This window comes from Schistocerca piceifrons, chromosome 8 (assembly GCF_021461385.2).
Source record: "Schistocerca piceifrons isolate TAMUIC-IGC-003096 chromosome 8, iqSchPice1.1, whole genome shotgun sequence".
NCBI lineage: Eukaryota > Metazoa > Arthropoda > Insecta > Orthoptera > Acrididae > Schistocerca > Schistocerca piceifrons.
The window spans coordinates 11,247,899-11,262,923 of record NC_060145.1 but is presented as its reverse complement, the minus strand read 5'-3'; the positions used below and the strand labels follow the sequence as shown (position 1 = coordinate 11,262,923).

The 15,025-nt window shown below is 38.5% G+C and overlaps 1 protein-coding gene across 2 annotated transcripts in view; it reads right to left on the bottom strand.

Moving 5' to 3' along the window:
* The window catches only part of LOC124711125 (protein strawberry notch), a 265,197-nt gene extending 257,910 nt beyond the window's left edge, over nt 1-7,287 (bottom strand). The window contains exons 1-2 of one of the 2 annotated variants that reach the window (XM_047241013.1): nt 7,197-7,277; nt 3,746-3,817 (exon numbers count right to left, since the gene is read on the bottom strand). Coding sequence is in view for 1 of the 2 variants with exons in the window: in XM_047241011.1 (XP_047096967.1) it covers nt 7,197-7,217 (21 nt within the window). In the remaining variant the exon portion in view is untranslated. Of the gene's footprint in view, nt 1-3,745; nt 3,818-7,196 lie in introns of both variants that reach the window. The other variant, XM_047241011.1, reaches the window with a different exon arrangement.
* Nucleotides 7,288-15,025: the final 7,738 nt, after the last annotated feature.

Genomic DNA, 15,025 nt, shown 5'->3' with positions numbered 1-15,025 from the left:
ACACATACCCAACTTTTGAAGGACCTGGCATTTAGTTATATTTCCAAGATTGAAGGTTGCCACAGCATCATACACACCAAAATGTAGTGTATTAATTCCGACAAACACTGTTTTTGGGAGACGATGCCATATCACACTATTCAAGCACTCGTTGGGGTTCTGCGTTTTTCCGTGAAGACATTTCATCAGAAGACTTCTGTCAGCCAGATCTCTGAAAATGGGCTTTATTTCTGCCATGATGGCTGATGGTAGACTGTGGTGGTGAATGTATTTCTCTCCTGTTGTTAGTCCCCTATTGTATTTACACCAGCTGTTTTCACCTTTGGGGCACAAACCATGTTGTGGATGCTCATCCGTGGATGCGGTGTGGAAATATAAAGCCCATATAGCTCTCCTCATTTCTTCAAGATTGCCTGTATTTTGCCTGATTGCAAGGCCATAGCAGTTCTGAATGTGGTCTATTATGGAATCAGTCAATCTTCCTCTGCCATCCAAGGTTTTCCCATCATCTAGTTTTTTCCCTTTCATAACTGATTTTAACCTTCTCAGCCTGGCACCCATTCTCTTCTGCACATGTCCTATACATTCAAGTTTGCTTATATTTACACTGTTCCCATATGGTTTGCTTTCCAAAACTTCTTTGAATGCTTTAGAGTCACCATCTCCCAGATATTTGACATAGCGAACATTATACCACTGTGAAGAGCGATGAAAAATTTTCTTCACCCCAGCAACCTCCATGCCACCACTACTACCATAATAATTAGCAATACAGTCATCACTGTGTTCATTTTTCAGCCTGCCTGTGCACCTACAGTATTTAGACATTATTGCAACATCAATAACCTTGCCAGTATCAACACTAGTTGCTGTTACAACACCATTGTTGGAGGTGTGGCCCCTTTTCTGCCACGTGCCATCAAACGCCACTGTGAGGTCACGACTGCCGTCATTTTCTTCCACTGCTTCTTCCACAGCAACCTGCATTGACTTCTGTGCTACATCTTCAACTGCAGATCCTAGTACATAATTGTAAGCTTCAAACTTTGAAGGTGCACTTGGAAGATTTAGAACACCACATAGCATATCACCAGCTGCTTTGCCCTTACCAATTGCTCGCAATCCATAAACTAACCTAATATTTACACTATAAAGTTCAGTTTTCTTGTATCCATTATTTACAGTTACTGAAACCGAACTTGGAAACTTACAGCTGTATTTACAAACACTGCATATTAAATTAAACTGGGCAGCCAGGCCAACATGGCATTCTACTTTCAGAGAAACGTTTCCATGACATTTTTTGCAGCACAAACTGTTTTCAAGAGCTTCACACAATATATTCGTATCAATGAGTTCAAAAACTTCATTCCCTCTATCAAGTAAATTATATTTCTCTTCCAAATCTCTTAGTTTTTTATGAGAAGCACTGTTTTCATTTGGTGTAAGTTCGTTCGGCAAATCAGTAATAAGTGGATTCACATTTTCCAACAGTGATGATGATGAACTGCTTTGCTTTGCTAATGAATCATTATTTCTTTTCTTTTGCCAGTTCACACGCTTTTTAAATACTTTTGCTTTAGCTCTAGGCATTTTCACTGCGAAAAATGAAGCACTAAATACGAAATAACTCAACAACAACTACTTTCTTATATCACACTGTTTACAAAACAGTCCCGCCACAAAGTCAAAGAGTAACTTGAGGAAACCAGAGAGAAACATTTTCGGGCAACTAGTGTATAAATAGTAGCTGGAAACCGGGATATTTGAATTCATGTCACTTTAAAGGTACTGCCAAAAAGTTCATGGTCAGCCACGAGAGACGTGTATAACTAAAGCGCAATACCCGATCTCACAAATATATAAAAATAAAATAGTTATAATTGTAGTAGAGCTATGTATGATACGTCATTTTAAAGAGGAAACATGGCAGAATATAATACGCCAATAAAAAAAAATTCGATTTTTTAACCCAAAATCCGATTCCGTATCCCCTTAATGATAACTCTCTATCCAAGATAACATGTTGCATCCTCCCTGTCAAGATGTCCTCAATCCAGTCACAAATTTCAATTGATACACCATATGATTGAGCTATTGATTGTAAGTGTAGATGTGGTACTGAGTCAAATGCTGTTTAGAAATAAAGAAATACTCCATCTACCTCATTGCCTCGATCCAAACCTTTCAACATGTCACATGAGAAAAGTGCAAGTTCGGTCTCACAAGATAGATGTTTTCAGAATCCATGCTGGTCGGCATTGAGGAGGTCATTGTTTTCAAAATACCCCATTACTTTTGAGCTCAGAGTATGTTTTAAGATTTTACAACAAATCAATGTCACGGATATTGGACGATAGTTTAGTGGATCGCTTCTATTACCCTTCTTGTAGACAAGTGTGACCTGAGCTTTTTTCCAAGCACCGAGCATGGTTTTTTGTTCAAGGGATCTACAACAGATTAAAGTTAGAAGAGCGATTCCATAGGTGCTGGAGTTTTGTTCAGTTTTCATGATTTCAGTTGTTTCTCTATGCCACTGACACTAAAACTTATTTCATTCATCATTTCAGTGGTATGAGGATTAAAGTGGGGAAATTCTCCTGAGTTTTCTTTGTAAAGTAACATTTGAAAATGGAGTTAAGCATTTCAGCTTTTGCTTTGCTACCCTCTATTTCAGTTCCTGCTTCATTCACTAGGGACTAGACATAAACTCTGGTGCCACTAACAACCTTTACATATGACCAGAATTTCTTTGGGTTCTGTGAAAGATTATTTGACAATATTCTGCTATGGTAGTCATTAAAGGCATCATGCACTGCTCTCTTGACAGCCAAACGCTTTTCATTCAGCATCCCTGCATCTATAGCCCTACACTTTGTTTGACATCTATTATGCAGTAGTCTCTGTTCTGTGTTTCTTTAGAAGTTCCTTTACAGTGACTGTATATCACGGAGGTCCCCCCCCCCCCCCCTTTCCCAATTATGGACTGTTGTACTGGCTACGTACTATCCAGTGTGTGGTCAACTATTCTCTTAAACTTGAGCCATAGTTCCACTACATGCTCCTGACCTGTTCTGAAAGTTTAAAGTTCCTCATTGAGATGTGGCACTATTGATTTTTTATCTAGTTTACGGAACATATATATACATCTTTGTTTGGTTTAGTTGTCCTTTGTATTTTGGTAATCATTGTTGCCACAACTGTATCACAGTCACTGAGACCACTTTTGATGTGAACAACCTCAAAGTGGTCAGGTCTGTTTGTTGCCATCGGATCCAATATGTTTCCAACGTTAGAGGGGTTCCTAACTAACTGTTCTAGGGAGTTTTCAGAGAAGGCATTTAGTACCGTTTCACAGGATGTCTTATCATGCCCACCACTAACAAAATTGTAATGCAAAGGAAATATGTTATCTTAGTCCCGATGTGGTATTTGCTTTCAACCAATTCTGCAGCCTTACATGTATTTTCCTACGGCACACTTCATTCTCCTCTTGTGGGCATATTGTAGTTCTACTGTTTGCCTCCAACTGTGTACAAATCAACAAAAATCAATTATGTCTGCAGTTAAATTTAGAATCCGTACAGTGACAAAACAGAAATACTGATGTTCACCAGAAACACCTATTATGTGCAGTCAATGAAAAACAGATATCTTCCAACTTCTCATACCTAAATGCTGGATGACTTCATCAAACAACACAAAGGGATGTATACAAAACAAAATTTAAATTCATAATACTTACTTAAGCTAAATCAAATTCTCTCTTCTGATACAATCAAAAGCAGGCTGTAAGAGGAGACCAGAAGGCAGTTGTCTGTAAAAGAAATAAAATTGTTTCCAGCATGTGGTTTAAGGACCACTGATGAACGCTGAACGAAAGATGCACACAAACGCATAACATTTAGGCATATGTAGGCTACAAGAGGGTTAAACACAAAATCCTGTCTAGACCTATAAGACAGGCACAGACTAGTATGAAAAAGTGCACAAGGAGATGAGAGAAGCAAACAAGCAAAACAGCTGAACAACATGTAACTGACGAAGAACATTACATAGGCCTATTTGAGCATCAGTAATAAAGAGGAACTTTCTGAGCAGATTAAACAAAGTGAATCTCTAGAACAGCACAAAGGTATACAGTTCAAAAACAACACATGCATGTGGGAAGCATTGAATAATAAGATTAATCTTCATAAGCACAATAAAAGCGACTGGTAAATTAAATTATAAATCCAAATCCTTATTCACTCTTGAATTCATAAATATGGCAGCATCATTCCAGAACAAAAGGAGTTTCATGGAAATGGAAGGAAGATTAGCACCTAACAACCCATCAACATTGATGTCATTAGAGACGGAGCACAAGCTCGGACCGATTCAAGGGTGGGGAACGAAATCTGCAATGACCTTTCACAGGAATCATCCTAGCATTTGCCTGGAGCGATTTAGGAAAATCACAAGAAACAAAAAAAGAGCTTAACGTGTCTTTATTGGAGATACATACAAATTTTTGCCTATTTCACAAAAGTTGTAAACGTCAGTACACACAGGCTAGACACAACACACAACAAAAAGCTACAATAAACATGCTTGTCCACAGAAATAGAGAAAATGGACCATAATGCTTCAATAGGAAGTCATTTAATTATGTTTACAAGCAGAATACTGAGTAACTGAGTTCAGTAACAAAATTATTTGAAGTCATCTGGCATTAATCTAACAGACAAAGACAAGACTCATCATAATCAGTTTGCTGCAATAATAGCAAGTCCTTTGTGTCTCCATTTTGTGTGATCCATTGCTCCTTTCTTAACGTTGCTGTACTTGCTACTGACTAACGCATCATCCAGGATCTGACGAAGAGTAGTCCTGCACTTCCGCTTCCTGTCCACATACCCCTCTCAAATTGTTCCTACAAGCACTCTCCTCTCTTTCTTAATGTGTGACCAATCTCGTTTCCTTTCCTACATTTTATTACATCCAGTAATTGCCTTTGATGTCCCACTCTTCTCAGTAACTATTTACTTTCACTCTATCCATCCCACTTAAAATTCTTTCTATCCTCTCCCTGTCCAAATCTAAGAAGCCTTCAGCCTTGCACTACCTCCCTTTCTCAGTGTCCATGTTGCAGCACCATTCATGTGGACACACTATACAAGACATTTTATTAGCCTTTTCCTCAAATGTTTCTACATACTGCTACAGAAAATTCCACCTACCACTGGCTGTTTCTTAGGTATTTAAAGCTTTACACATGCTTTAATTTTTCTCCATTCAGCATTATCATTATCCTCTTATTTCCCCCTAGTGCCATTACTTTTGTTTCTTTGCATTAATTTTCATTCCACGAATCTTACCTTTAGCTTCAATGGTATACACTATATCCTAGAATCATTTTCATCTGTTCCTAAACGGACTGCAGTATCTGCAAAGCTCAAGCACCATATTCTTCTTCCTACAGTTTTTACCCTCTTGTCGTCTACTGAGCAGTGATCAATCTTTTTCTAACTACAGATTGAAAACAGTAGGAGACAGAAAGCAGCTGTCTTTCTCGTTTTCCTAGTGTTATCCAATTGGTAAAAAAAAAGTGCCTATTCCCAAAACTTAATTTCATCAATATCTATCAAAACAGATACAAAATTACAGAAAAAATGTGTTTCTGTAACTTGTTCCGTGCATCCACTGTTCGAATAGTATACAAAAAAGTTTGATGGATTCAGTCAGAAGTGTTTGGTAAACCTCTAATGTCAGCCAATGTCCAATGAAATTCAGTATCAACGAGTGATGGCAAAATGGCTTGGATTCCCACAGAGATCCAAGAAAACGTCAGAATACTCGTCTTCAGCATTATGTACAGCTACATTGGAATACTATAATTCAAATGAGCAAAAACGAAAAAATGAAACACTCCATCAAAGGGACAAAACGTCAATGAAAAATACGAAGTTCTGGTATATGGGACGGAAGATGTTCCAATTTATCCTTGCAATATATTTCGGAGAAGAAACGTAAGATGAGATATGTTAATGCAACTGTGCCAATGAACTGATACTCAAACCTGAAGGAGTCAGTAAACATTTATTTGTTATTCCGTATGTCGAAACAAGTAACAGGGTAAACATCAACAAAGACACGAACATATACAGGGAATAAATTCAAAGAATCATATTAGGAACACACATACTGAGAAGGTAACAAGCATGTTGACAAAACTCATAAACAAACACCGCTAATGTAAACAAATTAGTTCCACACTTCTAAAACACACGACAGAATGAACGCAAACAAAAACATCAACAGAAACATCCATAAACTAACGTTCTAAAATAAAAAAAAACACACGCGATTATCACTCTCGACGAGATGTGAAAAATAAAAATACGAACGCGTGAAAAGCATCATAAACACAGCACATACTGGTTATTAGTGTATACATACCATACTCTTTGGACTTCTTCAAACGAACCGAGTTACAATTCTTCAATGTAACAACTTTTTCGATAAATTTCTGACGACTAAGACGAAATAATTCAAAAAGCTCGAGAAAAGTTACTGAATTAAATTACAAACTTCCACGAAATTGGCAAAGCCTACACTAACTGACGTTGTAAATACAAAGTGGATCACTGTTGTTTACATGCATGTAATTCCACACAAACTGAGGAAGATACCACAAAGTTCGTGGTCTCTTAAGCCTGTCTCAGATGACTGTCAACAATACCCGCAGACGTAAACAAAGATTACTGTGAAGAGAATGCTTAATCGATGTCACTAGCAATACAGTGAACAAGAACTCAAAAAGAAACGCGAACTCCTATCGCGCACTGTCAAGAACGCATCGAAATGCTGTCGTTCTTTTTTTCTTTTCATCGGGTCTCTTCGAACAAAACAAAGACATTCCGCTCAAGTTATTTTTTTAAAAAAAACACAAAGAGCACTGCTTGAAGATTATATGGCAAAGATAATAAGTCTATTTCTCTATTCGATTACTTTGTTTCCCTGTTTCATACACGAACACTGCACAGAAACCTCATTAGCTTCTCCATTCCGACTTCCTTCATCATAAAAATTACATATCTCGTATTTCGCTGTTCTGTCCATGAAGTACAGCAAATAGGGGAACTATCTTCCGCGAATCAGTACCTTACCCCTTCGGGGCTAGCTACACAGTAAGGAAAGCGTTACACACTTACCGCTTTCTTAGAGCGAGGCATTTTGTCAGACCGCGAACTTCCTTCAATGTTTTATTCTACGCTTCCTCCCGCCATCTTAGGTTCCTTCCCAGCATTCAATGTAATTTGCAGTGATTGTACATCTGACCGAGAATGCAATGGAGTGGCACCCCTATACTTTTGGCGTTACTAAGCGTCTCTAACAGAGGTCAGGAGATATGCATCAGGTCAATGCCCTCTATCCTAATGGCATTATCTACGAGACGTAATTTGATGTAATACTGTTGAATCTGCCATAACACCGACCAAGAAAGCTTACATCACCTGCTAATACCAGATGATGTCTAGCACCAATAAGATGTCTAGTATCTACGACACACATAGGCTGCAAACAACTGTGAAGCGCATGGCAGAGAATACCTCCCATTGTACCAGTTATTAGGGCTCTTCGCGTTCCATTCACGTATTGAGCGCGGGAAGAATGATTGCTTCAATGCCTAATGTGAGCTGTAATTAATGTAATCTTGTCCTCATGTTCCCTATGTGAGCGATGTGTAGGGGCTTTTAATATGTTCCTGGAGTCATCTTTTAAAGCCGGTTCTTGAAGCTTTGTAAGTAGGCTTTTTTGGGATAGATTATGTCTATCTTCAAGAATCTGCTACATCAGTATCTCTGTGACACTCTCCCATGGGTCAATCGAATCAGTGACCATTTCTGCTGATCTTCTCTGTATAGGTTCTATATCCCCTTTTTAGTCCTATTTGGTATGGGTCCCATACACTTGAGCAATATTCTAGAATAACCACAGGAGAGATTTGTAAGCAGTTTCCTTTGTAGACTGATTGCACTTCTCCATATTCCACCAATAAACTGAAGTTACCATCTGCTTTACCCACGACTAAGTTTAGGTGTGCCTTCCTTTTCACATTCTTCCAAAGACCGAGGTATTTGTATGAGTCGGTCGATTCCAACAGTGATTCGTCGCTATTACATTCACAGGATACTACATTTTTTCGTTTTATTGATTGTGCAGTTTTACATTTTTGAACATTTAAAGTATGGAGTCAATCTTTGCACCACTTTAAAATCATGTTAAGGTCGACTGAATAGCTAAGCAAATTCTTTCAGATAGTAGTTCACTATAAATAATTTCATCATCTGCAAAAGTCTGAGTTTACTATTAATAGTGTTCAGAAGATTATTGACATACAACATGAAGAACGAAGGTTCCAACACGCTTCCCTGGAGCATACCCGAAGTTACTTCTACACCCATCATGCTTTTAAGTATCGTTTGCCTGTCGCTATTCAGTTTGCAGTGTCTTGCTTGTTATTGTGATGTAAAGATCCATCTTTGTACAGATTCAGGTGCTCCATTCCTTTGTCACACTCGGTTATGACAGCTGTGACCGTATTCTTCGTCTGTATCTGCATAGTCAATAAGTTCATTTTTTGCCACCAAGCTCTTGAACATAACGGATAACTGTATAAAGGTACCTCCATGCCCGCTAGTCGTGAACTAATGTTAACCATGACCTGAAGGAAAGAAGAAGAATATTCCAACACCATCAACATCACATATGACTGAAGAACACTACGCGGTGCCCCCTGCATCTGCTTCGTCTATCATTTCCATTGTCTACGTTGCTGCAGCTGTGAGCTTGATATCTATTTTAGAACATCTAAATGGAATATCATTTTGAAGATTAGATTCAACTGAAAGCCACAGTCGTGAGATACAACACAGTGAAATATAATATTTAACAAACAAAATGCCCACAGTATGGCTGTTTTCAGAAAAGGCAGAAGTGCAGGAAATGATGCTCGAGTCAAAGCAGTTCATTTTATTTGTCTGAAGACAACATTATGAAGCGAAAGAAGCACTTTATCGTGTGTGAGATACAGAGGCGAGCGAGTGTGCGAAGACTTTCCCCAGTTCACTGCCAGTAACGCCACGTCACCATGAAGGCCATTCCACACTGCACGTGGAGTGCGTGTCTGGATGTACGCCACGCCGGCCACGCTAGCCACGTACCAGTTCACATAGCGGCGATAGTTGCTATGCTATACCGGCCACATTTTATGCCAGTATGCAGAAAGATGTCAACTCCGACGTTTCCATGGTGTCAGTCTGGATTTTCGTGCGGCTTACCTTGATTTCATGACACCAGCAGCAGTGACAGTAGTGACGATGAGCTGGTTTTATTGTATACTTTGGCTTTAAGAAACGAGTGGGTGCATCCAATCAATAGGAAAAGGAAGAAGCTTGGCGAATACCACCACTTGATGCGTGACCTTGAGGTGGATAATGAAAAATTCAGCACCTATTTTAGGTTAGGTCATGACCAGTTCAATGAGGTCCTGACAATGGTTGATGGTGTCATCAGGAAAAAAGACATCACCTACAGGGAAGCAATTAGTAGAAGGGAATGACTGGCCATTTGTTTAAGGTAAGAAAAAATGCAATTTTGACAGTATTATTGTATCTATTTATTCTTTAATAGTTAACAAACATATTTATGTTACTACTGTAACTTATGAAAAAGTAACATTTAGACAAATTATGTTTTATTAAACTTGTTTTTACTGCATATTAAAAAAAAACTAAAGTCAATGAGAAATTCAGTAGCTTCAAGTGATATACGAAAATGTTACATGTCAAATAACTTAAATTAACCTTCTTGACAAAAATCTTAAAGTACTTCAAAGGTGTTTCATTGACAGATTTAAGGACATATCCAGTCGTAGAAAGGGATGAAGCAATACACTGTGGGGAAGGGATAGATGAAGGTCCAGAAATAGTTGACAAAGGAGAACAAGAGGACTGATTGTGTGAAGTGGTAGGTGATGGAGTCGGTACAAAAGATGAAGATGAATTAGGACTTGGAGCTGAATGATAGTACAGATCATTTTCGTCTTCCGCTTTACAAATGCTATTTAGCACCTCAATTTTTACTTTGTTTTGTAACCGCCGCGGTAATTTCCGAACCGACTGGGCTGCACTGGCAAAAAATAAGTCTATTTCATCAGGGACACTTTTTGTACAAGAATTATTATTTTTTCTTTGCAATGCATGTAATTTAGAACTTTGTCTATGCCTCTTGGAGATCGGTTTCGACGTTCTTTCCCCATTGCAACCATTTCGTCCACTTTTTCTACATCATCGGCACTACTTTCGATATCACCGTTGAGATCATCTTGTTCCCCATTTTCGTGCAGCTTCCCAATACTTAATTCTTGTTTCTCGTTTCGATCCGGCAAGGGAATGTTAGAGTCACTCCTGAAAGTATAACAACGAAATAGTACTATTCTGATATGTGTTGAAACCAAACATAAAATTTATGTTTGATGAAATAATTGTCTTACTTTATACCATACTGTCTTTGATAAATTATTAAATGCTGGTTTGTAACTGCAGATTGATTACCGGTAATGACAAAACAATTTTTTACTAAATTCGAAAATGTCTGCAATAATTTTTCCATCATCAACAATGAAGTTAAAAAAAAGAATAGTGTTCACTTTGTACAATGAAAGTTTGTTTTCTACCATCAACTATGAGAAGAGAAATATTTCAGGATCAGATCAAATCCCTAGTTAAAATAACTGTTTTACTAATCTGATGTTTTTTTGTTATACACCTGGGTACTTGTTAGTAGTTTCAGATCACTAAGATAAAATATTTATTAAATTAAAGAGTGTAATAAAACCTAATTTACAAATTATACTTACGGTCTATGCATCATCGTCTTAAGTACGAACTTCATATCATCCTCGTACTTCCTTTTTTGCAGCCTGCCCAGTCGTAGTTCTTCATCTATTCAAAGCTTGGTGGTGGCAGTCCCTTAGCTTTTTCCACTGATGTCTTAAGCAGTTCTCTGAAACAATTTTTGTTTTCAGATTTTTGGCAACTGGTGATACGTATACTACGATCAGCTTCAGCTACAGGGTTGGAATAAGAACAGTTGCTAACATTGTGGAAGATGTCTGTGGCGCATTATGGCAACGATTGCAGCCAGAGTTCATGCCAACACCAGATGAATGTATGTGGCGTAGGACTGAGCGAGGATTTAAAGAAAAATGGACTTTCCCTCACTGTATTGGCGCCATTGACGGGAAACATGTTGCCATCCAGAGACCCCCTCACTCTCGTTCTAGGTTTTACAATTACAAACAGTATTATTCAATTGTACTACTTGGATTAGTTGATGCAGATTATAAATTTATAGCAATAGAGTCTGGTTCATATGGTCAAGAGTGTGATGGGAGTATCTTCTCAGAAAGCGCCCTTGGACAAAGGATTTGCAGTTACAGTATTGCAGTACCTCCTCATGAGCCTATTGTTGAGGAAGGAAGCAATCTCTCATATGTAATTGTGTGAGATGAGGGATTTCCTCTTAAGCGATTTTTACTGCGCCATTTTCCACGTGACAAAAGAATGACATCTGAAAAACGTGTGTATAATTACAGGGTATGCCATTGTAGGGGGGTAGATGAAACCGCTTTCGGTATACTGGCACAAAGGTGATGGGTGTACTTTCGACCATTGACTTGTAGCATTGATACAGTAAACAAAATAATAAAAGCTACAGCAGTCCTGAACAACTACCTTCAAAGCAGAGATGATTCAGTACCGAGGCCATCGTAGAATCCTACAAGAATTGCTGGAAGCCTGTGTTTCGGTTTGGATCGCAAGCCTCCAATGAAGCAAAAAATATTCACGATGAGTTTGTGGCTTACTTTAATTCTGAGGAGGGCGAAGTGCCAGACCAACTTATGTAAAAGCAATAAATTACAAGGGCTAGTTTCATACTTTCATTATATACTGTATTATTCTACATGGTTTTAAATGTAATGTTTATAGATTAACAATGTTATTACTTTGATGAAGTTTCGTGTGTTCTTTTACTCTCTCTTTTAACTTGCTATTGTAGCTGACGTAGGACACTAGAAACATTATATAGGGTTTTCATAAAATGATGATACGGTTTTCACATGAAATAACGAATAAACCAAAAACGATCAACAAAAACACTTATTTTATTGTAATCCTCATGAAATACAATTGTATATGCAAGACTAGTACATTTTAATGTGCCCAGCTGTGCAAATATATAAATGACGGTCTAGTTCATTGCACACATGGTGCAACATGACTTTTGTTACTGAGGATACTGCCTCATTATTGCTCTTAAAAGGAACAGATTGCAATTTTCCTTAGCAAAGATAATTTAAATATCCTGTTCACATAAAAATAGCTGAAAAAGATAACTTACTCACAACAAATTTGCAATCTGTTTCATTTAAGAGATAATTTAACTGTTTTCTGTGGGGATTTCAATAAACTAAATATTTTGGTTGTACCTTTTTTGGTTTGTTTGTTATTTAATTTCAAAAACGCACCGTTATTTTATGAAAACACTGGATATTCCAGTTCCCTGTTATGGGTATTCACTGTCTGTAAACACAATGAGCACTGAATGTTAATACTGCATTTTATTTATAATTACTACATTTTCTCCACTATTATTTAAACAGAAAATAACAGTAGCTGATTTTAAAATTTTCTTCTGGTTATTGAAATATTAGTTTCTTTCAAAATGTAATAATAAAATTAAAAATACAAATATCATTAATAAATACAGTGAACAATTATGGTGACTGGACACTACATTTAAAATTTTGTGTGTGTTAATAAAATATTATACAAATTTATTTATAATATATTTAATAATATTACTGCAGATTATATATGTACTTACTGTCTTTTGATAACGATTTGGTAATTTCATCCCATGCTTTTTCCTTCAATGTCACATCTCTGTAGACTTATAATGTAGAGTCCAAATAACTGGATGAGTATGTACTTCTTCAAACAATTGCTCCAGCTTGAACCCATGAAAGTTACTGAAAGCACAATCTCACACCTGCTATTTGTAAATGATCCACAATAAACACAACTGCTCAGACAACAATGATGGCGCACTGTGTAGTGCATGAGGCTTGGCTTGTATGTGGTCTAACCTTAGCTCTACGCATGCGCGGACTGAAAACGTGTCTGTCACGTTTAAATAGATCGCTCAGGGGGCGAATGGAAGCCACGCTTGTCCAGTATAGCTGGCGTAGCACTTGGCCATGGCCCTGCAGTGTGAACGGTCTCATTTGATAACAAGGGAAACGATATTGTTAAAGGTAGCTAGCGTACGTCCGGACACGCACGCCACATGCAGTGTGGAATGGCCTTAATGCTTCTGCTCGTAGTGTACAAGTATTGCACCATAATTAAGTATAAAATTAAAGGTCAAAATTTTAAATTCAAACTATGTTAATGTATACTTTAATGTAATAACGTTTTAAAAGTCAAGTCTTAAAGTAATTAAATCAATAGTTTTCGTAAAAACACCACTTTAAGAAAAAATAAGTGGCTCTAAATAATGGATCTAGAAAGCCAGAATTTGGTCACAATGTCCCTATGGAGGTAATAAATAAGTGGTGCAAGTTTCAAAATAATAGGATAAAAATTGCAATCGGAATCCACGTTTTTAAGAAAAATAGTGACTATGATGCTTCAGGTCAACCTGAAAATAATAACTAAGAGACCATGTTAAGATACCTCTTATAGTTTTTGAGTAATTTAATGAATACCAAATCTGGAACTAAAATATAGCCTTTTGTAGTAGATTAAGTACCTGTAATTTTAATAGTAGAAAATTTTGATTGCAGCACACAATAAAACATAGTTAGTTCCACTATAAAAATTCTAGAAGGCATTGTCTTTATTCAAGAGAGCTGAAACTTTTTCTATGATTTGAAACACCTTTCCAGAATGCAAAAAAAATTAAGAAGGTCCTAAATTAATTCATAACTTCGTTATTAAATATTATGTGTCCGAGAAAGAGATCGTTGAGAGGCTGCTGCCGTGTGCGTAATGCAGATGACAGCAGATGATCCCTTGGCCCTCTGCTGCGGCACATATATAAATACAACCTGAGAGGCAGGAAGAAACACTCGCTGAGTGGCAGTGAAGGGTTGAGCATCGCTCCTCTTGCTAGCGCACTGTCAGCCATAGGCCCCCGCTTGCACGGGTGTACAACCAGGAGTGTTTTCCGGCTTTGTGCACTGACGGGCAATTGCACTGAGGTCTCGCTGCTTAGCAAAACGGCACTTGGGAAGTTTTGCGTGGCGTCGCCTGACAGCACAATTGTCGTGTCTTCTCATCGAGGTGGTATGTCGGGCTTGGGTGGTGCCTTGAGGTCGCGGCTCTTTCCGCTGACGACACGAGGCGTGTTTTGTTGTCGCCGCGGGCCGCGTCGCCGGCCGTTTCGAGCGCTTCGGGGCTGCCGCAGTTAGTCTCTGCCCCCCCCCCACCCCCCCAAGAATAGGGAAAAAGTAGGCCAGGACCTGGAAGCGGGCCGTGGAACCACAGAAAGGTTTTCCGCCGCCTCCGGCCAGAATTCTGGCATCGTTTTCCTAGGGTCAGAAATGCAACCAGAAAACACAACTGTGACAACAAAAGTTGGAACTGACAATCACCTGGCAGCAACCTCCCTTTCCGCTCCAGACATGGCAAGGGGTGGGTTCACTGATGTAAAACACACGCAAATCACAAACAAACAATTACATTGTCAGTATTTTCGATCCCCTCCCTCCCTCCCCTCTCCTTAGCCCGCTCCTGCTTGCCAACGTCCAAGATCGCCTCGCCGAACACATTCGTGACCTAAATGGCAATCAGAAGTCCTGTCAACCGACCAAAATCCTTCCCAAACCCGCAACTGCTACCCAACCCCCTACCTGATCTCAGTTCCTCAAGTCCCCCCCCCCACTCAAGAGCACATCCACAAAGCAGCGACA